The 24,001-nt window shown below is 37.8% G+C and overlaps 1 protein-coding gene across 1 annotated transcript in view; it reads right to left on the reverse strand.

Moving 5' to 3' along the window:
• LOC127628411 (HBS1-like protein) overlaps positions 1 to 23,742 on the reverse strand; it is a 40,202-nt gene extending 16,460 nt beyond the window's left edge. Inside the window, exons 1-8 of the mRNA XM_052105137.1 lie at positions 23,590 to 23,742; positions 23,060 to 23,125; positions 22,659 to 22,796; positions 19,213 to 19,422; positions 4,281 to 4,389; positions 2,947 to 3,173; positions 1,177 to 1,342; positions 663 to 780 (exon numbers count right to left, since the gene is read on the reverse strand). Of these exons, the coding sequence (XP_051961097.1) occupies positions 663 to 780; positions 1,177 to 1,342; positions 2,947 to 3,173; positions 4,281 to 4,389; positions 19,213 to 19,422; positions 22,659 to 22,796; positions 23,060 to 23,125; positions 23,590 to 23,632 (1,077 nt within the window). The 5' untranslated portion in view covers positions 23,633 to 23,742. The remainder of the gene's footprint in view (positions 1 to 662; positions 781 to 1,176; positions 1,343 to 2,946; positions 3,174 to 4,280; positions 4,390 to 19,212; positions 19,423 to 22,658; positions 22,797 to 23,059; positions 23,126 to 23,589) is intronic.
• Between the last annotated feature and the right edge of the window lie 259 nt (positions 23,743 to 24,001).

Raw genomic sequence — 24,001 nt, forward strand, 5'->3', positions numbered from 1 at the left:
CAAGTCCATTAAAATTGGACTTGTGACACGGACTCAAGTACGAGTCTGAACTCAAGTACCCCAACTCTAGTTTACACTTCAGAAAGTGAACCTACAGTACGAATGACTTAAGTTATTTCTGCACATTAATATGAGAAAGTATAATAAAATGGAACAAATTACAAACTTCACCTTTAATAATGATCTTATTGTTCAGCAAGCAACAAAACATTAGTCATTAGCTTACATGAAGCTTTCAAGGTCATTAAACATTTAAATTTTCCATATCAATATTGCCTTGTCATTTCAGTTTCAACAGACATCACACATTGACAGTGAAGACCCAAAACACGGCCACCCACAATACACAGACCCACACTCGCCCCCAAAAACCTTTTCTCAGCAGACTGTCGGGAGGAAATGAGTAAATCCGGCCTATACAATGTGACTAAATTCATTCATTTCATCTGTCGGTATCAGCCAAATCCAAACACACAGACTCATATACAGCATACTTGTGGTGGCAGCACCCATATCCACAAGCAAAGGTTTCATTGAGACTTTCATGAGACATTATGCACACGCATCATTGTCCTCTTGTAAACTCGCATGCATGCACACGCACATGAATAGACAAATAACTCTTTCACATGGAACAGTGACAAGTGAGCATATGAAAGTACCTGTGCAGCCCCTGTGATCATGTTCGGAATAAAGTCCTTGTGTCCTGGTGCATCCATCAGGGTGATAACCGTAGAGTCAGTCTCAAACTTTGTCATACCAACATCCATGGTCACACCTCTGAGAGAGGGACAGAAAGAGAACAGATGGTTTAATGGACAAATGAATCATGGTGTATGTCATTCTATGAAATTAAAAACATGCCCAGGTCATATTTCACCTCAAAATCAAAATATTAAAATAAAGAATAATATTTGGTATCAATAAAATGCAACCTACGTTTAGGCCCAATAGGTTTTGAATTGTGACATTTTTTATATTAAAAACTAATGAAACAACCACATTACCATATTGTGCCCATGCATTTTTCTTTTGATTTTTTATGCAAGCCCCATTATTCTCAAAGGTGATTCTCATTATATATATATATATATATATATATATATATATATATATAATCATACAGGTTTTGTGAGATTTACCCGAACACTTCTGATCTGTGTGTGTTAAACTGACCTGTCTCTCTCCTCTCCTGTCTCATCCAGTACCCATGCATAGGCAAATGAGGCTTTGCCAGCTTTCTTGGCTTCCTGCTCATATTTATGCATGGTTCTCTTATTAACATTCCCCAGCAGATACAACACATGACCCATGAGAGTGCTCTTCCCAGCATCTACATGACCTGCACACACAGACACAACAGAAATCACTGAAAGTACCTTTAAAACCAGCCAAATCCATGTAAAGTGGGCCCAAAAGGAGTCTAAATGTTATTGCATTTGATCAAATGTCATGGAGTTATAAAGATCCATTAAAAATGGGCCATGGACCATTTCTTTAAAAGCAGAGGTTGACAGCTGATTTTGTCATACTGATAACTAAGGTAGTGTAAAGTCTGATAACCGATTAATTTTCCGATATACGCTACTTATTTTAGAATAATAAAGTCAAGTCATCAAAACTATGGAATAACAAAAGTGGAACTATGGGAATTATGTTGGGACTAAACAGAATCCAAAATAAATCAAAATATTGTATTTATTTTTTTATAAAATTTTAGTTTTATAATAAAATTAATATGGTGGCACAATTATATTTTTGTCTACAAAACTAATTTCAAATATTTAAGCATACGCCTTCAGATCAAAAGATTTTTAAGATCATGAGAAACATTTCAGTCAAGTGTTACAAAAGTTTTGACCTGTAGTGTAGATTTTTAGAATGTTTAATAACTTTCTTAGTCTTTTCTCATTATGACAGGCACAGACCTAGATGCTTACAAGAATCCAAAATAAATGCAATCCCAGATGCAGTTTATTGTTGAACCAAAATCTCAATTATAACCAAAGATTTATGATTTGGTGCATAACGCAAAGACTTTCAACACTAAACAAGCCCAAACTACACAAGGGACCCTAATTTAGAAATGACAGACTTGGCTCTATAATACATTTGTAATAATGTTTTTCATTTTTTATGTGATATGAAGTTGGAGATTGAATGTATTTGGTGATGGGGAACATTTTCATATAAGACACAATTTTTCTTTGTATACCCTCGATTCAATTTAGAACACTTGATTTTTTAATCCAAAAAACAATATATGCATTGAAATTAGGAAAAAAATCTGGATGAATTTTGTCAATTTACATTTACGCATTTGGCAGACACTTTTATCCAAAGCGACTTACAGTGCTCTTATTACAGGGACAATCCCCCGGAGCAACCTGGAGTTAAGTGCCTTGCTCAAGGACACAATGGTGGTTGCTGTGGGGCTCGTACCGACAACCTTCTGCTTAACAGTTATGTGCTTTTGCTTTTTTATTTCACCTCTACGTTTCACAGAAGAATCAAGCCGCTTTAACCGTAGAATTCTCCAATGCCACATACAGAGTAACAGAGAAATAATAATTAAAAAAAAACTATTGGAAACTATCTGCATAGATATTTGTCAATAATCTGTAGTAACAAAAAGCAACTATAGGCACTGATTAAATGGTTAAATCAAAGTGAAACTGGTATTTGAGAAAAGGTCTAGCATAATTTGTTTGGAGATGCCATGTAATTTGATATTTTGTTTCTAATGCTATAAAATTAACAGTTTTAAGTGTGACTTTTAAGTGTTCAAATACACTTTAGAGTCATTGAAGTTCATTGGGGCGGGGTTTAACGCACCAGGTAAATGGATTAATTAATCGAAAGTGTAAATTAATTTAATATAATACAATATAATTAATGCATTGATGGATGTATGGCTGGACAGCTACAGATAGAAGAATGTCACACCTATGACAACCAGGTTGAGTAACGGTTTTCCTCCTTGTCTCTTCTTTAGTTCAGCACGGATGTTGAGCTGTTGTTTGCTCTTTCCAGCAGAGCGGAGTGGGGTAGGGACGGTCCCGTCTTCACTCACAACTGCTGGTTTGGATGGGGTCTCCATGGTTGGAGTGGCGAGGACCTCTGGACTCGGCCCTCTGCGGACTGATGTGGCAACAACGCCATTTTCTTCCGCACTATACAAAAACAAGAGCAATCATCACCTCAGCGTTTCCTGTTATTCAAGACAACAGACATCAGTCTCGGTAGATGCCATATTTAATCTGCCATTCATGAAAATGAGGCTGTGAGAGAGAGAAGACAATCTGTTTAATATGTTCTCTGTGTTATGGTCCTAGGATATATTTCATTTTCACAACCCAAGTTTTTTGTCTATTGAAAAATTCCGAAAAGATTTTTGTTTTATTAGCTAAACAAGCTAAAGCCTGGTTCACAGCATTATAAAATATTAAATGTTCTGTAAATTTAGACATTTGGAAAGATTGTGAAAACTTCAGCACGTCCATCAAAAACCATTATAACAAATTTTGACTATTGAACAAAAGTGCCATGGCTGCTCCACCTGCAGAGACCCAAACACTCTTCTTATTAAACTCAACGGGTGTGGTCTGTGGCTTTAGGAGAAGGAGTGATAGGCTGTGGGTTAGTGTTTGAGATTAATCTTCAGGCACCAGCCAGCTCTGTGGTTTTCTGTAGTCCCAGAATGCAATTCAAGCAGACAGACAAACATGGGCGTGATCTAAAGTCTAAACACCTAGAATTAAATATTGTACTATTGTAATTGCAAGATGCAGAGTGAGAACACAATCCATCAAGCTTTATTAGCAAAGGGTTAATTACTATTATTATAATAATAATTAGATATTTATGAGGATTTTATCCAAATTGACTTGGAGGCCTTTCACACAATGCATTCTTACATTCATAGTCTGCTCTATTTTGTCTTTGAACATGCATTCTTAAGACTCCACGTCAAGTTAAAATTAATAAACTTTTGAAAATGTAAAATCTCTTCTCAACACCCCAGTGTTTTGCTTGATTGCATTACGCTCAATCTAGATGTTTATTAACCCAACACATCCTGTGTGAACGGCCCCTTACAGTACACTTATTGCAGGGACAGTCCCAATGAGTAATTTGGGGTTAAGACATTGTTCAAGGGCACATCGTTGATAGGGCATAGATCTTCCCTTTGCAGGGTTTGAACCTGCAACCTTTCGGTTACCAGCTTAGATCTTTAACCACCAAGCGAAAATCACCTCAGACAAACTTGACTGGCTTACCTTCGCACATCAAAGCCCATGGTCTGCTTCTTGCCTGATACAGTCATACGTGCAACCTTTGGGACAACCTCTGCTTCAACACGACTTTCTGGAGCATCCTGTTCTTTAGCTAGGATATAGAAAACAGTTATATTTGCACACACTGCATTTTTAAATGTGCTTTTGAATTCAAATACACATGTGCTGCTTTAATACTTCACAAAGGTTAAAAAACATTAGGTATGGTTGAGGAATAGATCAAAATGTAAGTTCTTTTGATCTCCCCTTTTCACTTTTACATCTGAAAGTCACATGTGAAGCCCGTTTAATTTCACTTTCATATCTGAAAATGGTATTCAAAACTAAATTATTTATTGCTTTCATACTTCAAAAATGTAAAAACAAATGTAACCTATAACTTGAAGACAACGTAAATAATTTTAACAAACATGAGTATGATCCCAATGAGAAAAGTATTTTATAGCATACTATTCTGACACTGTTATTTTAGAAACGTATGACAGATTACATTTTATGAAAGGAAAATTTCCTGTTTTGAAATAATAAAAGGTTACTCATTTTCAGATTAGCAGATGTGTGTGTCAGTTCACACTACTTGTGCTTAGCCTCATTTTCTCACTATGTTACTGAAAATTCATGAGTCAACTGACTCCACAAAGCCAGAGGGGGGAAGGGATGAACAAAAAAAGACTTTTCTGTCCCTGTAAGGTAAATGGCTGTAGCGTTTGCACAGCGTCTTGTCATAGCAGTAGAGCCGTTTCAGTGACAACAGCCACAACCAGTCATCTCGTTCTAAGCAGATAGTGTTCTGGCCAGGAAAGGGTTAACTCCGTCACGTCACTTGTACTCCCACACTGACTGTGCAGTTCCAGCACACAGAGGGTTAAATGTGTTAAAATAATGCAACCTCTAGCCCACAGAAAAAAAAAGGATTAAACTAAAAGACAGAAGAGGAGATGATAAGGGAGAATACAAAATTAACTGTCTTACATTAAAATAACATTTATCTGGAAAAATACAACAGGGGAAATCACGCTTTGTTCAGGAGAACTTGGTATGAGTCACCTGGGGAAAAAAACCCACTAATCTTGATCAAATTAAAAGTACCAAAGCATGTGAATGGATGCATAATTGCTTGGTCTTCTAACAGTCATCTAAACAAACACTAATCATGTGACAAAATGTTTTATTTATTTTATAACAAATAAAATATAGCTTATTTTAACGTTATTACTTTAGTATTGTGTTGTTATATTAACATAAAAAATTGTAAACAGTTTATGTATTATTTTAGTATTTATTATTATTTTACTTTATATTATAAGAATAAGTGCGTTAGTCCCCATATGAGTTGGAATAGCCACACAAAATACCACATAGACCCCTTACATACACAACGATCAAGACAGACTCAGATACACAAGCACCTGTTACAGAGACAGGAAAGACTGGGGAATGTAGATACCAGTTCACCTGCTCGCACACACAGACCCTCGGCCACACCCACAAAATATCTACCATCTGAACACACACACTCAGCAACACTTCTCACACACAAACCACACCCACACAACATATCTTCACACACAGCCACCAGAAATTTCTGTGCTGCCAAATTCAACTCGCTTCTGCATGCAAACAAAGAGCTCGAAGGCTAGATTAGTACAGCTCTTTTAAAAGTTAAGAGTGAAGATACGCATGTTAAAAGTGAAGTGTATAATTTTTCAATGTTAAAATACTATCCGCTATTCCAACTGAATCTATTGTCGACCGATGGAAGATGGCAAGTGTGTTTGGGAAACGTGTTTGAAAACACTTACTTTTCATATTCCATTTGGCGGTGCTATTAGCGCAGGAGTTAAATTATATAGCTACTTGCTAGAAGTGCAATTAGTGATTGCTGTTTTTCACAAGAGCCTTATTCAGCTGTGACAGCAGCAAAAACACCCTGAAACACACCCTTCAGGATATGTAAATACGCTTTTCCTTGAAAAACTGATCCAAGCCAATTCAAACAAGTGAAACAAGATCCTAACTGATAATGCACGATTAAACTGTATTTTCTCACTGTCTGTCACTGTATGCTACACGTCCTACTTTCCTTCTATATACATCTCAATCCCTCTTTCCACTCACATCCTTCTATAGCAGTGAACTTCCTGGTAGCTCTTGTACCCTCTCTGAACCCTCCGTTTGCTGCACATTATGAATAGAAGTGATAAAAAACTAGTATCAAAGCTTAAAGGAACAGTTCACCCAAAAATATTAATTCTCTCATAATTTACTCACCCTCATTCCATCCCAGATGTGCATGACTTTATTTCTTTAGCAGAATTAAGATTTTTAGAAGAATGTTTCAGGTCTGTAGGTCCTCACAATGCAAGTGAATGGTGATAAGACCTTTGTAGCTCCAAAAATCACATCAAGGAAACATAGAATTAATCCATAAGATTCCAATGGTTAATTGTATATCTTCAGAAGTGATGTAATAGGTGTGGGTGAGAAACAGGGCAAAACATGTCCTTTTTTTACTCAAAATCTCCATTTTCACTTTCACTTTTACATATAAAGTCACATGTTTAGTTTTAATTTCACATCTGAGAGTGAAAGTCAAAGTGGAGATTTTTTTAAATATTGTTCTACACCTACATTTATTATATCACTTCTGAAGATATGGATTTAAACACTGGAATTGTATGGATTACTTTTATGTTCCCTTTATGTAATTTTTGGAATCACCATTCATTTACATTGTATGCACCTACAGAGCTGAGACATTCTTCTCAAAATCTTTGTTTGTGTTCTGCTGAAGAAAGAAAGTCATAGACATCTGGGATGGCATGAGGGTGAGTAAATGAGAGATTTTTCATTTTTGGGTGAACTATCCTGTATAACTATAGTGACTGCTTGAAAAAATGATGATAGATGGGAAAAGATCATTAAGCTCACAGGCAGCAAAATAGACGATACATTTATTTTTTGACCAATTAATTACCATGACATTTTCATGATTACTACTTTTTGAGTGCTTTCAAACAACAAAATGAAATTACAATATTTAGGTGTGAGCAAGTTTTACTCTATAGAAGTGCAAAATTTAATATAGGAATTTTAGAGCAGAGCACAAATAAGAAAATGTATACTCATATTTTCATGACTTTTCCAGACCTATAAAACATGATATTTCCAGGTGTTCAATGACTGTAGGAACCTTGAGATGGGACCAGACATTGATAGTCTTCTTTAATAAGTTCTTATAAATTGCTCCTTTCATCAGCAGTTGTCAGAAGTTTACATACACTTAGTCATTAAAACACATTTTTTAACCACTCCATAGATTTCATGTTAGTAAACTATAGTTTTGGCAAGTTGTTTAGGTCATCTACTTTGTGTATGACAAGAAATGTTTCCAACAATTGTTTACAGACAGATTGTTTAACTTTTAATTTACTATCACAATTCCAGTGGGTCAGAAGTTTACATACACCAAGTTAACTGTGCCTTTAAGCAGCTTGGAATATTCCAGAAAATTATGTCAAGCCTTTAGGCAATTATATTCTGATAGGCTAATGCTATTCAATTGGAGGTGTACCTGTGGATGTATTTTAAGGTCTACCTTCAAACCCAGTGCCACTTAGCTTGACATCATGGGAAAATGAAAAGAAATCAGCCAAGACCTCCGAAAGATAATTGTGGACCTCCACAAGTCATCCTTGGGAGCCATTTCCAAATGCATGAAGGTACCACGTTCATCTGTACAAACAATAGTATGCAAGTATCAACACCATGGGGCCACGCAGCCATCTTACTGACCAGGAAGGAGATGCATTCTGTCTCCTAGAGAGGAACATAGTTTGATGAGAAAAGTGCAAATCAACCCCAGAACAACAGCAAAGGAGCTTGTGAAGATGCTGGAGGAAACAGGTATCTATAACAAGAATCTATATCCACAGGAAAAACTAATCCTATATGAACATAACCCGAAAGGCTGCTCAGCAAGATAGAAGCCAATGCTCCAAAACTGCCATAAAACAGTCAGACTAAAATTTGCATGTGCACATGGTGACAAATATCTTACTTTATGGGGAAATTTTCTCTGGTTTGATGAAAAAAAATAAATATATATATATATATATCTCTGGTTGGCCATAATGACAATCGTTATGCTTGGAGGAAAAAGAGGCTTGCAAGCCAAAGAATACCATCCAAACCGTGAAGCATTGGGGTGGCAGCATCATGTTGTGGGGATGCTTTGATGCAGGAGGGACTGTTGCACTTCACAAAACAGATGTCATCATGAGGAAGGGAAATTATGTGGATATAATGAAGCAACATCTCAAGACATCAGCCAGGAAGTTAAAGCTCAGTCGCAAATGGGTCTTCCAAATGGACAATGACCCCAAGCATACCTCCAAAGTTGTGAAAAAATGGCTTAAATAAAACAAAGTCTGGATTTGAGTCTAGTTTTGGAGTGGCCATCACAATGCCCTGAACTCAATCTGCTTTGTGGGCAGAACTGAAAATGCATGTGCGAGCAAGGAGGCCTGAAAACCTTTCTCTTTACAACAGTTCTGTCTGGAGGAATGGGCCAAAATTCCAGCAACTTATAGTCAGAGGCTTGTGGAAGGCTACCCAAAAAGTTTGACCCAAGTTAAACAATTTAAAGGCAATGCTACAAAATACTAACAAAGTGGATGTAAACTTCTGACCCACTGGAAATGTGATGAAAAAAATAAAAGCTGAAATAAATAATTATTTCAACTATTATTCTGACATTTCACATTCTTAAACTAAAGTAGTGATCCTAACTGACCTAAGAAAGGGAATGTTTTCTACGATTAAATGACAGGAACTGTGTTTGGCTAATGTGTATGTAAACTTCTGACTTCAACTGTAAATGACTTGGCCATGCATTTGATCCAGTAGGTGTCACTAGCGTCCTGGAGTGAACCCCTGCAAAAACAAAGAACGTTCATCTTTCCAAAACATGAACAACCTACATTATCACCTCTCCAACAGACATCATTTTTGCATCCCCTACTTTTCCATATCAGTAATTTTTTGGGGGGTTGAGTGTGGCATGGTAGCATAACTAGGGGAATCCCCAAACACTCACTTCACTACCGCAATTCAGATATCCTCAATTCACAATCGCATCACACACGCACTATTAAAAATTCTCTCAAATACAGCCTTGCCCATACACACCTCCTAAAAAGAATGCATGCAATTATGAAAACCTTTAGTCATAGACCAATACATGAGACAGGTCATCACATGAACTGACAGATAAGCTCACATCTATCACTCCTTAATCTGATCTGTCTTATTTTATCGCAAGACAAAGGCTTGTAAAGTTGCGTGAATGGAAATAAAAATTCAATCCATAACTCATAACAACTCCATCTTGAGGTTTATTCAAATGAATACTCTAATTGGAGGTGCTTGCCGAGGTAAACATCACTATTACTATTGCTCATTCTTAGGCATAGGGACTTGAAGAAACCACTAAAGGAATAGTTCACAAAACATTTGTAATTCTTTCATCATTCTTTCATCATTTACTTACTCTCAAATTTGTATGACTTTCTTTCTTCTGCAGAACACAAATTATGACTTTTAGAACAGTATTTCAGCTCTGTAGGTCCATACAAATCAAGTGAACGGTTGCCACATTTTTTGATGCACCAAAAAGCACAAAGGCATAATAAAAATAATCTATATGACTCCAGTATTTTAATTCATATCTTCAGAAGTGATATGAAAGGTGTGGGTGAGAAACAGATCTAAGTTTTTAGGTCCCTTTTTGCTATTAATTCTTCTCCCTGCCCAATAGGGGGCAATATGCATGAAGCATGTGAATCACCAAAATTACAAGAAGAAGAATGTGAAAGTTAAAGTGGCGATTGACTGAGCAGGGAGGAGAATTATAGTAAAAAAAGGACTTAAATATTTTTAATTTCTCATCCACACCCATCAAACGACATTCATTTAAACACTGGAGTCTTATGGATTACTTTTATGCTGATTTTTGGAGCTTAAAAATGTTGGCACCCATTCACTTGCATTGTATGAACAAAAATTCTTCTAAAAATCTTTGATATGCAGAAGACAGAAAGTCATACACAGCTGGTATGGCATAAGTGTGAGTAAATTATGAAACTATTAATTGGGTGAATTATTCATTTAAGTATTAAACTTTGGGTAGTAACTCTTCAAAGCAACTGGTAAATGGTCTGCACTTATATAGCACCTTTTTAAGCCTTAACGTATTCAAAGCGCTTTACACTGCGTCTCATTCACCCATTCACACACACATTCATACACCAATGGCGGCAGAGCTGCTATGTAAGGTGCTAGCCTGCCATTGGGAGCAACTTGGGGTTCAGTGTCTTGCCCAAGGACACTTCGGCACGTGGAGTCGTGTGGGCCGGGATCCGAACCACCAACCCTGCGATTAGTGGTCTTTAGGTTTTACACCTGGTGGACAGCAAAATAGGCGAAAATGGGTCTAAGAACATTGTTGAGCAACCACATAGAAACCATTCAGAATCCCCTTAAAAACATCAGAAAATTCACTCAAAGACATCCAAGTTCACACAATAATGAAAATTCTGTTTTACCCTCATGTTGGTCTAAACCTGCATGACTTACAAGCAGCATAAAAGGAGATGTGTAGGAATAATGTTATAGGGACTGACAGACTCAAGTCACCACTCGCTTGCATTTTATCCAGGATGGGCTGATTGACTCCTTGTGGTCACGATTAGTGGTTCTCGCACTCAATGGGGTGCGTGGTAAGTTGTGTATGGATCGCGGAGAATAGCATGAGCCGACATGCAGAGTCTCTGCAGTCGTGATAAGAGGCGCAAATTGGCGGTCTCAAAAGCGGAGGCAATTGGGACTTGTCCTCTGCCACTCGGATTGAGTTGAGTAACCGCGCCACCATGAGGACCTACTAAGTAGTGGGAATTGGGCATTCCAAATTGGGAGAAAAGGGGATAAATAATAAATAAATTCTACCAAGTTCTACCTATATGAAGCTCAAATACTCTAGGACAAAATGTTAACACTATGTGCGAATTCTCTTTAATATCATCATTTTATTCTTACAACAGGACACGAGGGTATGCAAAGAATGTGGTGTGATTATCAGTGCTCTTAATCAGGTCAACCTCTCTCGCTTTGACCAATCTATGTAGTACTGCATGTTTCGCAGCACAGGCACAATGAACGACATATCACCATTTAGCAAAAGCCACAATGTGCAAAAAAGGGAGAAAACGTCAAAGAGCAGTAACAGGGCCAGCTGTAAACCAGTCACTCTTTCCTGTGTGGGCGTCAAACGAAGGCAGAAAAAGAGAGCGGGGAAAAAAGGATAGATGACTTGAGGTGGTCAGATAGCAGAAATATAGAATTTTAAAAATGGGAGGGAGTGAAAACAGCAAGTGTTAAAGGTGAGCAACACCATGCTTTACACCAGCAGCTCTTCCAGTCCTTCACCCACACTTGGCAAACAGTTTTAACAAATGTATGTGTGAGAGAGAATGATATACAAAGTGTGCGTCTGTGTAATTAAAGCATTTTGCAAGGAACATGGACACACCATGCATTAACAGCATTTAAAATTCTCTTAAGATGCGAATAGTGCTTGCCTATGCAAAACTCGCCACTGTGATGCTAGGGTGTTGTGGGTGGCTGACAGGGCATTGTTCTGAGTGGATGATATGTGGTTTCTAAGGTGTTCTGGTGGTTGCCAGGACATTTTTGTAGTGTTCTGTTGGAGGATGCTTGGAGGAGCCCACTCCAAAATCACTATCAGTACATTTACTTGCTCCGATATAAAGGTTAGATTAGGGTTAGAGATAAGGTTAGGTTTAGGGGTAGTTTTAGGATTTCTGTAGGACTTCAAATAAACATAATAAACAGTATAAATATCACATGCGGCTCTCGCAAGACTTAGGTAACCGGGAGGTTACTTTCTAGACATGACTGGATAAACAGGGCTGCACGAAAGTATGTGCTGATGATGAAAAGTGCATTGTGCACACTACACGAGATGTACCAGCACGTGGAAAACAACGAATACTTTCGCCTTTACTCGATCTACAACGGGTATTGCACAGTCGAGATACAATCTTCCTCTGTCCAAGTATAACACATTGCGTAAATAAACATTTAAATGAAGGACATCAGTGGAGGAGGTGGGTCCATCAGCACAACTTTGAGTGCCATTCCTATTCGTTTAACATGTACTGTATTCATGCTGGATGAAGCTTATCTATCACAGTATCTAGGTCTTCGTCTGCCTTCACCAAAATTGGCCCGGTATGGTGCTGTCTGACTAAAGCATTTACATGAAATTATATTTTAGTCCAAATAAAATTTACCGCATGTAAACGTATGATATTCTGGTCCCTAGATAAGGCTCAAATTCCTCCTTTAATGCAAGTGGTGGTGTAGTGGGCTAAAGCACAGGGCTGTCAATCCGAAGGTCGCTGGTTCAAACCTCACGGCCACCACCATTGTGCCCTTGAGCAAGACACTTAACTCCAGGTTGCTCCGGGGGGATTGTCCCTGTAATAAGTGCATTGTAAGTCGCTTTGGATAAAAGCATCTGCCAAATGCATAAATGTAAATGTAAGTCTAAGGCATTTTTGTTTTATGATCCCGTCAGCTAATGCCAAATCTGATCGTAAAGTACAGCACACTTAGGGGGTACCACAAGTGCTAGTGGTATTTGCCTTAGCAATCGCCACTAATTTTCATTGCATTTACATAAAGAAACTTACCTTACAAGAACTGTCAAGGTTGGAATGTTTAATTAATACCTCTTAATTGAACCTATGAAATGTACATTTATCAACAAAATCAAGATATTCTTTAGTTACACAGTACATTTATGCAATTTTAGGAGGATCCACTTTTGAAATTAATACCAGGTCCGTGTGTATTTTCAGAAAATCTTAAGATCTGTGCATGCGTGCACATGCGTGTGTGTCTTCACCCATGGCGAATGGTCTACCACAATGAAAACAAAGTCTTTGTAAAATTTCATCCAATATGCACTGGGCGTGTTAACACCTTCATGTGACCACAAAGACTCTCTGCTTTATGTGCACACACACATACACACAAAGTCATAAACACCACAAGATTACACACCCATAAAAAAAAAAAAACAACCTCCCATGCACACCCACCTCCATCACGAATCTCAGAAATGAAACTAGAAAAATCTTTATTTCAGAATCAGGCCTAAAGTAACATAAATCATAACTGTACATCAGTGCTTTAAAACAACTAAAAAATTCAGAAGATTCAGAAGAGGACTGTAGAAAATGTTTTTAAACATCCATTATAAATCACTAAAAATACACCTTTACAGTGCTGGGTTTATGTCTGTGTGTGGCAATACACGCAAAGGGAAAAACTCCAGGTGTCCCCCCAACATAAATGTCTCCCCTCCTTCTGTGTTTGTGGTAAACCAGCAATGCTCCTAATTTTCAAAAGGCTGCACAATAGCTGTAGTGAGAAGTTTCTGTTGTTTTTTCCCATTATCTTTAGCACTCTAGCTGCTCCTACTATTCATGCTTCTCACCATGTAAAGTGAGTGTAGAATTTCAAAAAATTTTAAGACACCTGTATAGTCATCAAAATACAATAAAACTACATAATTAAGTACAAAAATAAAGATTTCGACTAATGAACAATAAAATAAAAAAAGTAAGAAAATATGAAAATAAGGAAGCCAAAAATCTAGAAGATATAAGCATTTAAAGTTAATACTTGTCATGAAGTTCTATTACTTTTGTCAGAGGTCAGACGCTTTCTGTGCTGTTTTAGACCAAAAAATGTGTCCTGTATTATTTTTCAGTGTTAGTTAAAGGGATCACCCAAAAGTTTCAATTCTGTCATCATTTACTCACCCTAATCTCGTTCTAAATGTGTATGACTTTCTTCTGTGGAACACAAAAGGAAATTTTAGGCAGATTGAGCCTCAGTAATCTTCCACTTTTCACATTCTGCCTAGCACCACAGTTGGTGTTCCATAACCTGGTTTGGAACAAGATGAGGGTGCGTAAATGATGAAAGTATTTTCCATTTTGAATTAACTATCCCTTTAAGTTTAAAACTTTGTTACGTAACCAAGGTAAAATAAGGTTTACAGGGTTACTCATACCATTATTAGAGTAAAACTTTTCGCTGATTCACTTTGACAATTTCATCAGGTGAAGGCGTGTCGAAAGAAAACCGAGTGATGTGATGGAGAGGTGCACACTGCATTCGTTCTTTTACTCTCTCAATCTCTTTGCTATATAAAAAAGCTTTATGTCCTAGTCTACTGTGCCGGCTTTTCCCTTTTCTCACACGAACACACATCGCCAATGCAAAGACCGATGGTTCTGCAAATACCAGTTTTTGCTGACAATTTGAGATTTGGCTAAAACTCAAAAGGTTTGGTGAGCCACTATCAAGGCGATTCGGTGAAATTGCTTTAGTTTGTGACATTAGCATACTAAGATCGACATTCTGATTTAAGCTTAGTGGGCAGGGCTCAGGAACAGTAGTAGTAGTAGGTTTGTCGGATGCTTGAAGCGAACGGTCCTCAGTTTTACTCTTGAGAGACGCAGAGCTAGCTGGATGTTGCTGCCCAAGTGAAGCCTTGCGTTGGGATATGAGGCCGGACAGGGACGATGCCCCTGAAAATACAAGAGGAGCACCTGCAGATGTTGTTTGGATAGGCTGTTTGGCAATGGGGTCCAAACTGAACATGTGGGGCGTGTTTTTGGTGTGTGTATTGTTTTGTATACCAGTTGTTTGCAAATTGTGTGCGTTTTGTAGTCCTGGCAAAGTGTCATAGAGCTTCGGACTGCTGCCTTGGTGCTTCTGAATTAGGTCGGCCAATGAAAGGCTTCCCACCTGACCTCTAACCCCAGAGCTCATGCCAGACGCAGGCACTCCTAATGGCCCACTGCTTTGTATTCCATTGCTCAAACTACCTGATGGGACAGGAAGTCGGGTGGACACTTTAGAATCCTGCAGTGACAGGCTACTGAGAGTGCAGGGGACAAGAGATGAGGAGAATGTCAAACCCAGACCAGCTGGGACAGAGGTGCAAGTTCCCAAAGAAAGACCAGTGGATAGGGTTCCAAGAGAAATAAGGGAGAATCTGGATGATAGTGGGGAACTGTGCCTCTGAGATAGAGTTGTTGAAAGTGGGACAGAGGGACCAGGACAAGAACCCAAAGGAACTTTAGGGCCATGGGTGAAACTGGTGATAAGAGGTATACTGATATCCAATGAAAGACCATTTGAGAGGACTAAAGGTGGGATATTTGCACACTTCTGTTCATGTTGAGCCATTAACTGGGCCAATGAACTTGGCCATAAAGGTGTAGATTGTGCAACCTTGCAGCCCAGATCTTGACTTGAAGCCACTTTCGAACAGTCTTTTGCCAAACTCCCCAAACCAGGGGGAGAAATCTGAGATGAGGTTTTGGTCTGGATCGGATCAAACTTGGCTAACAGATAACTGAGGTTAAAAAACTGCACAATGTCCTGCTTGACGGGTTTGCTTGCTGAGTGTGTATCTGTTGCAATGTTAGAACTATTGTGTGAAGAAGGGAATAAGGCTCCTTACCTTACAAGGGCCAATCGTAGTCAGAGAGAGCAATCGAAAGGATGAGGTAGGTGAATGAAGTTCATTGGTTAGCCGAGACCACAGAAAGAGGAAAACAGGCAATACGTTATTTACACAATATAATGAAGGATATCAGTGATAAAAAATTTTTTTTAAAAACTGGTTTAGCCAAATATCTTTAAATTGTAAACTAAATTAAAACGAAATGGCTTGACAGGCACAGTTTTCTTTGTTGTGTTGAGGCATTTCTTATCAAAACAGCAAGTTGGACTTTTCAGGGCTTATTTTAATAAAGGAATAGTGTACTCAAATATGAAAATTCTGTCATAATTAATTTACCCTTAATTCACTCCAAACCAGTATGACTTACTTTCTTATGTGGAATATAAATGGAAAAAATTTAATAAGATGGTCGACTGATAGTGGATTTTGCCAATACCGATGACTAAGGGGGTGGAAAAAGAGTTAGGGTTAAAAAGGTCAAAAAAAGGTCTTAGTCTTTTGTTACTATGACAGGCACAGACATAGAGGCTACAAGAGTCCAAAATGAATAAAATTCAAGATGCTGTTTATTGTTCAGACAAAATGAAGATATGGGGCATTATGTGGTACTTTTAATTACAAATAAGCCCAAAAAACATCAGGGACTCTTGTTTTGAAATGACGGAGACTTGGCTCTGTTACAGTGATCTATATTTAAGTATTTACCAATAAAGCTTTTTATAGCTTATATACAGTTAGGTCCATACGTATTTAGACAGTGACATAAGTTTCATAATTTTGGCTCTGTATGCCACCACTAAGGATTTGAAATTAAACAATCAAGACGTGATTGAAGTACAGACTGTCAGCTTTAATTCGAAGTCATTTATATAATGGGTGAATGGTTTAAGAATTACAGCATATTTCTTACATAGACTCCCCTTTTCAGGGGCACAAAAGTAATTTGGCAATTGACTGAGAGCTGGCCAGGTGATGGCTGTTCCCATGTTATTTCATAAAAAAAATTTCAGTTAAAAGGTCTGGACCTGATTCCAAATGTTGAATTTGGATTTGGAAACTATTGCTGTAACCTCTTATTATGAGGTTCAAAGAGTGGGCAGTGCAACTCAAAAATTTTAATAAATATATTAGTTTATCAAATTATTTTGAGCCCTTGAAAAGGTGGGTCTGTGTATAATATATAGTGTGATATGTAGATATCAATCCCATTCATATTAAAGATGAAAGTCTGCACTTCAAAAATATATATCTTGATTGCTTCATTTCAAATCCATTGTGGTGGCATACAGAGCTAAAATGATGCAATTTATGTCACTGCCCAAATACTTATGAACCGAAAAGAATATATTTATATCCACTGCACGTTCATAAGCACTATGCGGAAAGCTTATTTACAGTGACTTGCGAATTGACATGTTTACATTTAGGGTTGTTTCTCAGGGGGATTTCACACTGGCAGTTTAATCCAAAACAGATCACAGACTGCATGAAAAGTCGGTAATTGAAAATTGAAAGCTTGTTTGAGGACCGGGAGTGGAACGCGGTACCAAACCCGAGACTACATGTAGGAAGTGGCTCGATTTCAGATGGAATGGAACTGTGGCGTGATTCACGAGTGAGAAAGCAACCTGTACTCTGGTCGCCACCTGTTTAGGAAATAAAATAACGTACCATGCGTTTTTGCAGATTTACGCTTGATGACATCATCGGTTACACAAAAACAAACACACAGGTGAATCGTACATCATGATGACACAAGTTGATAAGGGAAAAGCACAGGAGTTTGACAGAATCAAGGGTGAATCTGAAATCAGACCAATGGTGTGGGTGGGATGCGCAGGGATCACACTCAGATTCGGACCACAGCAAACATGCCCATTGTGAAAACCAAATCACAAAAAAGCCTCCTGTATTCTTTCAGGAGACTTCAAATATGGTAGACAAGGAGCATTGACTACTTTTATGATATTTTTGGGTCCTATTTTAAGCTTTAAAGTGAGACACAATCCACAGCCACTGTATTGTTTTGATATAAATTAAAACATCAAATTTTGAGCATAACACAGAACAACAGTTTGGAACAACACATGGGTGAGTACATTTTGACAGAAATGTCATTTTTGGGTGAACTATTTCTAAGATTATTTTATCAACTTTGAGTACACTAACATACACCGATCAGCCACAACATTAAAACCACCTTCTTAATATTGTGTAGGTCCCCTTCGTGCCGCCAAAACAGCACCAAACTGCATCTAAGAATAGCATTCTGAGATGCTATTCTTCTCGCCATTTCGAACCACTTTGGCATTCTCTGTTGACCTCTCTCATCAACAAGGCATTTCCATCCACAGAACTGCCACTCACTGGATGTTTTTTAGTTTTAGCACCATTCAGAGTAAATTCTAGAGACTGTTGTGTGTGAATATCCCAGGAGATCAACAGTTATATACTTCTACCAGCCCGTCTGGCACCAACAATCATCTATGCGATTATATAATCAGCCAATCGTGTGGCAGCAGTGCATAAAATCATGCAGATACGGGTCAGGAGCTTCAGTTAATGTTCACATCAACCGTCAGAATGGAGACAAAATTTGATCTCAGTGATTTTGAACATAGCAAGAATGTTGGTGCCAGACAGGCTGGTTTGAGTATTTCTGTAACTGCTGATCAACAGAGAATGCCCAGATGGTTCGAACTGACAAAGTCTACGGTAACTCCGATAACTGCTCTGTACAACTGAGGTGAGAACAACATCATCTCAGAATGCTATTCGGAGATTTGGGTTGGCACTGTTTTGGCGGCAAGTGGGGGGGCCTACACAATATTAGGCAGGTGGTTTTAATGTTGTGGCTGATCGGTGTAAAGTTGGCCTCAAAGCTAACAGTCATAGACTAAAAGTAAAAAAAAAAAAACATTTAGCATTAATAGGGTCTTCGTCACAGAACCATTTTAGCCTCTGAAACTTAAAAATGCCTGGCAGGGTTAGGTTTTTTGGAAAAACCCTGGAGTTTAGCAAATTCCCCTGAGACCTAATGCCATCTTTGTGTGTGTGTGTGTGTGTGTGTGTGTGTGTGTGTGTGTGTGTGTGTGTTTCTATCTGTGGTCTTGGAGAGCTTTTCATTTTCATTTCACATCAAAGTACATAAAGAGGGCATACCGTATTTTTAAGTGGAAGTGGCACAGATGTTTTCTAGGTAGCTAATGACGACAAGGGTGTGGTGGTGGTGACAGCTCTGTGGTGGTGTTTTGGGTGGAAGTGTGTGTGTGTGAGTGCGTGTACCTTTATGCGGTGCAGGTGCAGTGGTTGGCTCAGGCTGTGGATTGGTTCTGGCAGGAGGGGTGTGTGCATTAGTATTCTCCTCAGTCAGGATGAAATCAAGGGCTCTGTGAGGGTTGTAATCATATTTCAGAGCTGCCCGAGTCAGTGTGGAATCTGGAATGGAGTCTCCCAGTACTGCTCTCATCTGATCCAAACAGGAATACAATCGATCTGTCCAAATTAAAATTTATTAAAACAAAATATGGATAATTGCTCCATTGAAAAACATTCCCAGCATTCCCAAAACAGACAGTTTAAAGAATTACATAAAATGTTATACATTTTTAACGCTTGCTTGAGTGCACACATATTATGATATAACACTTTGTTGGTGATGCATAATAAACCAAGATTGTAAATATTAGGAATGAGCATTTTTTATTAATTTTGTAGTCAAACCCTCAACCCCACACATAAAAACAAGCTATCGATTACTTAAAAAAATAGTATGGGAAATGTTATATACATAAGTTACCAATAATTATTTCTAAATGACCTTCAAAATGCTACAATTATGGGGAACAAAATGTAATGACCAATATACATTAATAAAAAAATAAAAAATAATAAAAAGGTTTGCACTAACCAAGTTTGCATAGAAACCAATATTGGCAGCATTATGATAATCCACATCTACACTCTACTTAAAGCCTATCACATTTTCATTGTTTCACATGTTTTTATTCAGAACAAGTAGTGAAAGCAGATTCACAGGGAAAGTACAGTATAATCAGCATTATAATTCAGTCAGATGTGCAAAGTCAATTTGCGAAATTCGTTTTTAATAGTCGAATAGCTGGTGCAGAACCAGTATTTGATTAATCGATTATTCATGCACATCCCTAGTGAATATCACAATGATTTTAACGTGCTTTATATTTAGCCAGAAGACTACTTTCATGAATATGAGAGCGCTAAAACAGACACTTTCTAAAAAGAAAATACAAAATGATGTATGGCATTTTACATGTTTTAAAATGTTTCAGTAAAAACAAATATACAGTATGTATAAATGTTTAATATTGTACTGTTTTATTGATGCAAATAAATTAAAGTGTGGAGAACAGTGTGGAAAGCACATGCCCTGATTATTTTACAATATATTTTGCAGAATGGCTGTTTGGTTGAAATGAGGGTTCTACCGATTAGAAAAATTCTAATTTGAGTCTTTTTTAGAACAAACACCAAAATATTTGGACATCTTCAAAAGGCAGAAAAACAATGAGATATGCATTTTTAGCTATGTTGTCCAGCCGTTCTTCAAGCACATAAAAAGTTAAAACCAGAAGTCAAACATGGAGTCAGTGACCATGTTTACAAACATTTTATTCCAGGGATTTTGCAGAATGCTGCATTATGAAACAACATGTAAACGAGAACGGCGATTTCCTTGCGCCATTTAAGGGATTATGAGAAAGCGTTTAACACACATAGGTTTCTCCCGGAGAACAAGGCCTTAATGTGGCCATGTAAATGCATTAGTAGCGTTCTAACCAGTTTGTTGAGGTGCACATGTGTGAGAACACACGTCATAGGATGGAGCGGAAAGAATTAAACATTTCTGGGAGTACAGTGGGAAATTCACATACACTATAAACTAAACCCATTTATGCACACCAATGTAAAATACAGATTGTCCCTCACATTTTCGTACAATGGGGGAATTCCAGAGATTTACATAAGAGGGAAACCCCACTACTGCAGCACAATTTTGCTTCAGGTCGCGATAGAAACAACTCTGGAGTATCTCGAAATAAAGCGAAGCAACAGAGAATAAAATAGTGAAGTCTTTCTCTGATGTCATGTTTGTTATTTACACAAGCATTGCAGGGATAGACCATTGCTGTGGAGAAAGCTGCTTACTGAATGAGCCGCATGTATATGGGTAGTGGTCAACCAAAATGTTTTTTTAATGGCTGATGCCGATATCTAGAGAGCAGGGTAGCTGATAGGCCGACACAATGCCGATATATCACACAATTTAATATAGTAAATAACCATAAAATTGCTAAAGAATATATATATATATATATATATAAACTCTTATTTAGCACAGTATTTACTCAATTTCACACAAAACTACAAAATATGATTATATTTGATATGCTAGATAGCAGTTTCAGCAGATTTCTGTTTAGTCCTCAATTTTAGTAATTTATTTGCACATGAAGAAATAGTTAATTTATTAGGCAGAAGGAAATAACAGTACACACAGTCATCCAGCATCCATGGATGACATGTGCACATTAACAATCGCATTTACCAAATCAAATACCGAATCAAACCAATTGTATACACAGTGCAGAGAGAATAAGACATTTACTTACAGCACACGTGAAGCGCTTTTACCTTGGGCTTCGTCTGAAAAGTTGGCAGCTGACTTACTACCGAACTGCCAAAGCTTAACTGACAGCTGTTTTGACTAAATGGAACTCTTAAGGAAACTGGTCTCCAAACAGTTTATAAAGTAACTTATTTCATCGTACCACCGTATACAGCCTCCGGAGCAGCAGTTTCATGGTTTCGGACGCAGCCTTTAAGTTGCAATCACGAGCTCAAGCGGATCTAGTGTGAGCCTCAATCTCCTGACAGAATAAATGGCCTGGATCGCCTGCTTGGATTGACAGGGACTGACCATCATGATTTGTGACTCAGAGGAACTTTTCATCCTGAAGTTTTTGATTCTAGCTGATGGAATAAGCACTTATGGAGAAGATATTAGATGAGCGCTCAACGGGAAGAAAACCCTGGATTTTCGTGAATTACATGTTTAAACAAGATATCTGCATATTTGTAAATGGTATATAATACAAGTTTTATTGATATTTACCTTTCATCATTAGAAAAGAGAGTTAAAAGTTACAGGGAACTGTTGAGGAGTGACTGCGTGCTGGATGCTGGATTTGCTGAAGTTGTGTGAGTTTTTTTTTTATTACATCTGATTAAACGAGATACGCACATATTTGCAGATGGTATATGATATTAGTTTTATTGATATTTGCATTTTTATCATTAGACAAGACAGTTAAAGTTACAGGGAACTGTTGAGGAGAGAGGGAGAATGAAACAGGCGAGCACTTTATGAGCTCAAACGTGTCTGCCGCGGCTCTCATATACAGACCGTTTAAATGAATCCGTGCAGCACATCGTTCTATTATTGGTCGTTTACATGTCTAAGTTGTTTCGCATGCAAGCAGGTGATTCTCGGAACCCACAAGAAACAAATCGGCCAAACGGGAAAATGTATCAGCCGATGCAATCATTAAAAATGTCAGAATATCGTCCGATTTGAGAAGAAAAACACGCTAACACAGCACAAGTAAATGCATACACCGATTTTTTGCCTTAACCAGCTTTCTCTCAATAAATGGCTTTCTGGTGTCCGTTTAAACATAGTCAGTGTGTACCTTGCTCTAATGGGTCAAGTGTGTGTGTGATGGTGGGAGAGGTTGGCATCTCCTCCTCTTCCTCATACTCTGCCTCCTCCAGCGTCTCCACCTGTCGTGTTTGCCTTGAGTCTTGGCGCGAGTAGATAAACTGTGCAGCTATGAAAACATAAAGTCAGAAACATCATGGCATACCAGACAAAACTGTACACTCATTATTTTATTGTTAATGATTATATTTCTATACAAATGACTGGTCTGATGGTAATCCAAAATATATTCCCAAACTTTTATGATAAAAATACATATAGTAGGTCTAAATAATTCCAAATGAATACAAATAACAACAAATGACACCCTTATATGAAATGATATATGTATTTGAATAAATCACATGCATAACATTAAATTACAACACAAACCAGTGGCAGGAGAGATGCAGTAGTCATCCTCCACGGACTGTCCGAACATATCATCATCCTCAAAGTCTACAGGCAAGGAAGAAATTAAAAAAATTCTGTTATACTCCAAAACATAAAGCAGTTCAAAACCTGCATAAACAAAGAGAAATGCTTTGATGGGGCCAGAAACAGTTTTGCCTAGTCAGCCACACCACCTGAAGCACTACTGTTAGTGCTCAAGGAAAGGTAACCAGCTGTTACAACATATGACTTCAAGCCAATGATAAAACTTGTGCTCATTAAATAACAAGGCATCATAAGCAATACAGTCTGTATTTGTTTACAATTAATGAATACTAGTTTAAGTCAAAAGAGGTAACCCTGTTTTTTGTTTACACTGTATATGTGCGTGGTCCAGCTGTTACTGAAAGAGTGACACGACAGCAGTATGATAATCTGAACTCTGCATGTTACAAAACAAACTAGCTAACCTGCAATCATACATGCCCGTTAACATAAAACCGGTATAATATCCTTTTCTCCGTTTCTACCTTCGTCGTAGTTATAACCTCGGACATTCCTGTGGCGGGACATGTTTTGTTCGACGGCTTTCTTTCACGTAAAAACAGTACGCAGGATGAGAAATCAATTCTCAAATAAAGTTTTGGTAGACGTTTCACTTCACGCACGCCATGTTGTATGGACCGTCATCAGAAACAGGAGGGACGCGCATGCGCTGTAAGAAAACACTCAGACGTGTTTTAGGGAGATACAATTTTTTTTAGAATTTTTTAGATTAAACAGAAATGACACGAGAATTCTAAAAGCTGCTTGCTCTGTCTGCGTGATCAATCTACAGTATTTGTAGCATAATATTGATTACCACCAAAAATATTTAGTATGGCAGTAGGCATTTGTAATGGAAGTGAAAGAGGCCAGTCCATAAATATTAAAGGAAGAGTT

This window comes from Xyrauchen texanus, chromosome 35 (assembly GCF_025860055.1).
Source record: "Xyrauchen texanus isolate HMW12.3.18 chromosome 35, RBS_HiC_50CHRs, whole genome shotgun sequence".
NCBI classification, from domain to species: Eukaryota; Metazoa; Chordata; class Actinopteri; order Cypriniformes; family Catostomidae; genus Xyrauchen; species Xyrauchen texanus.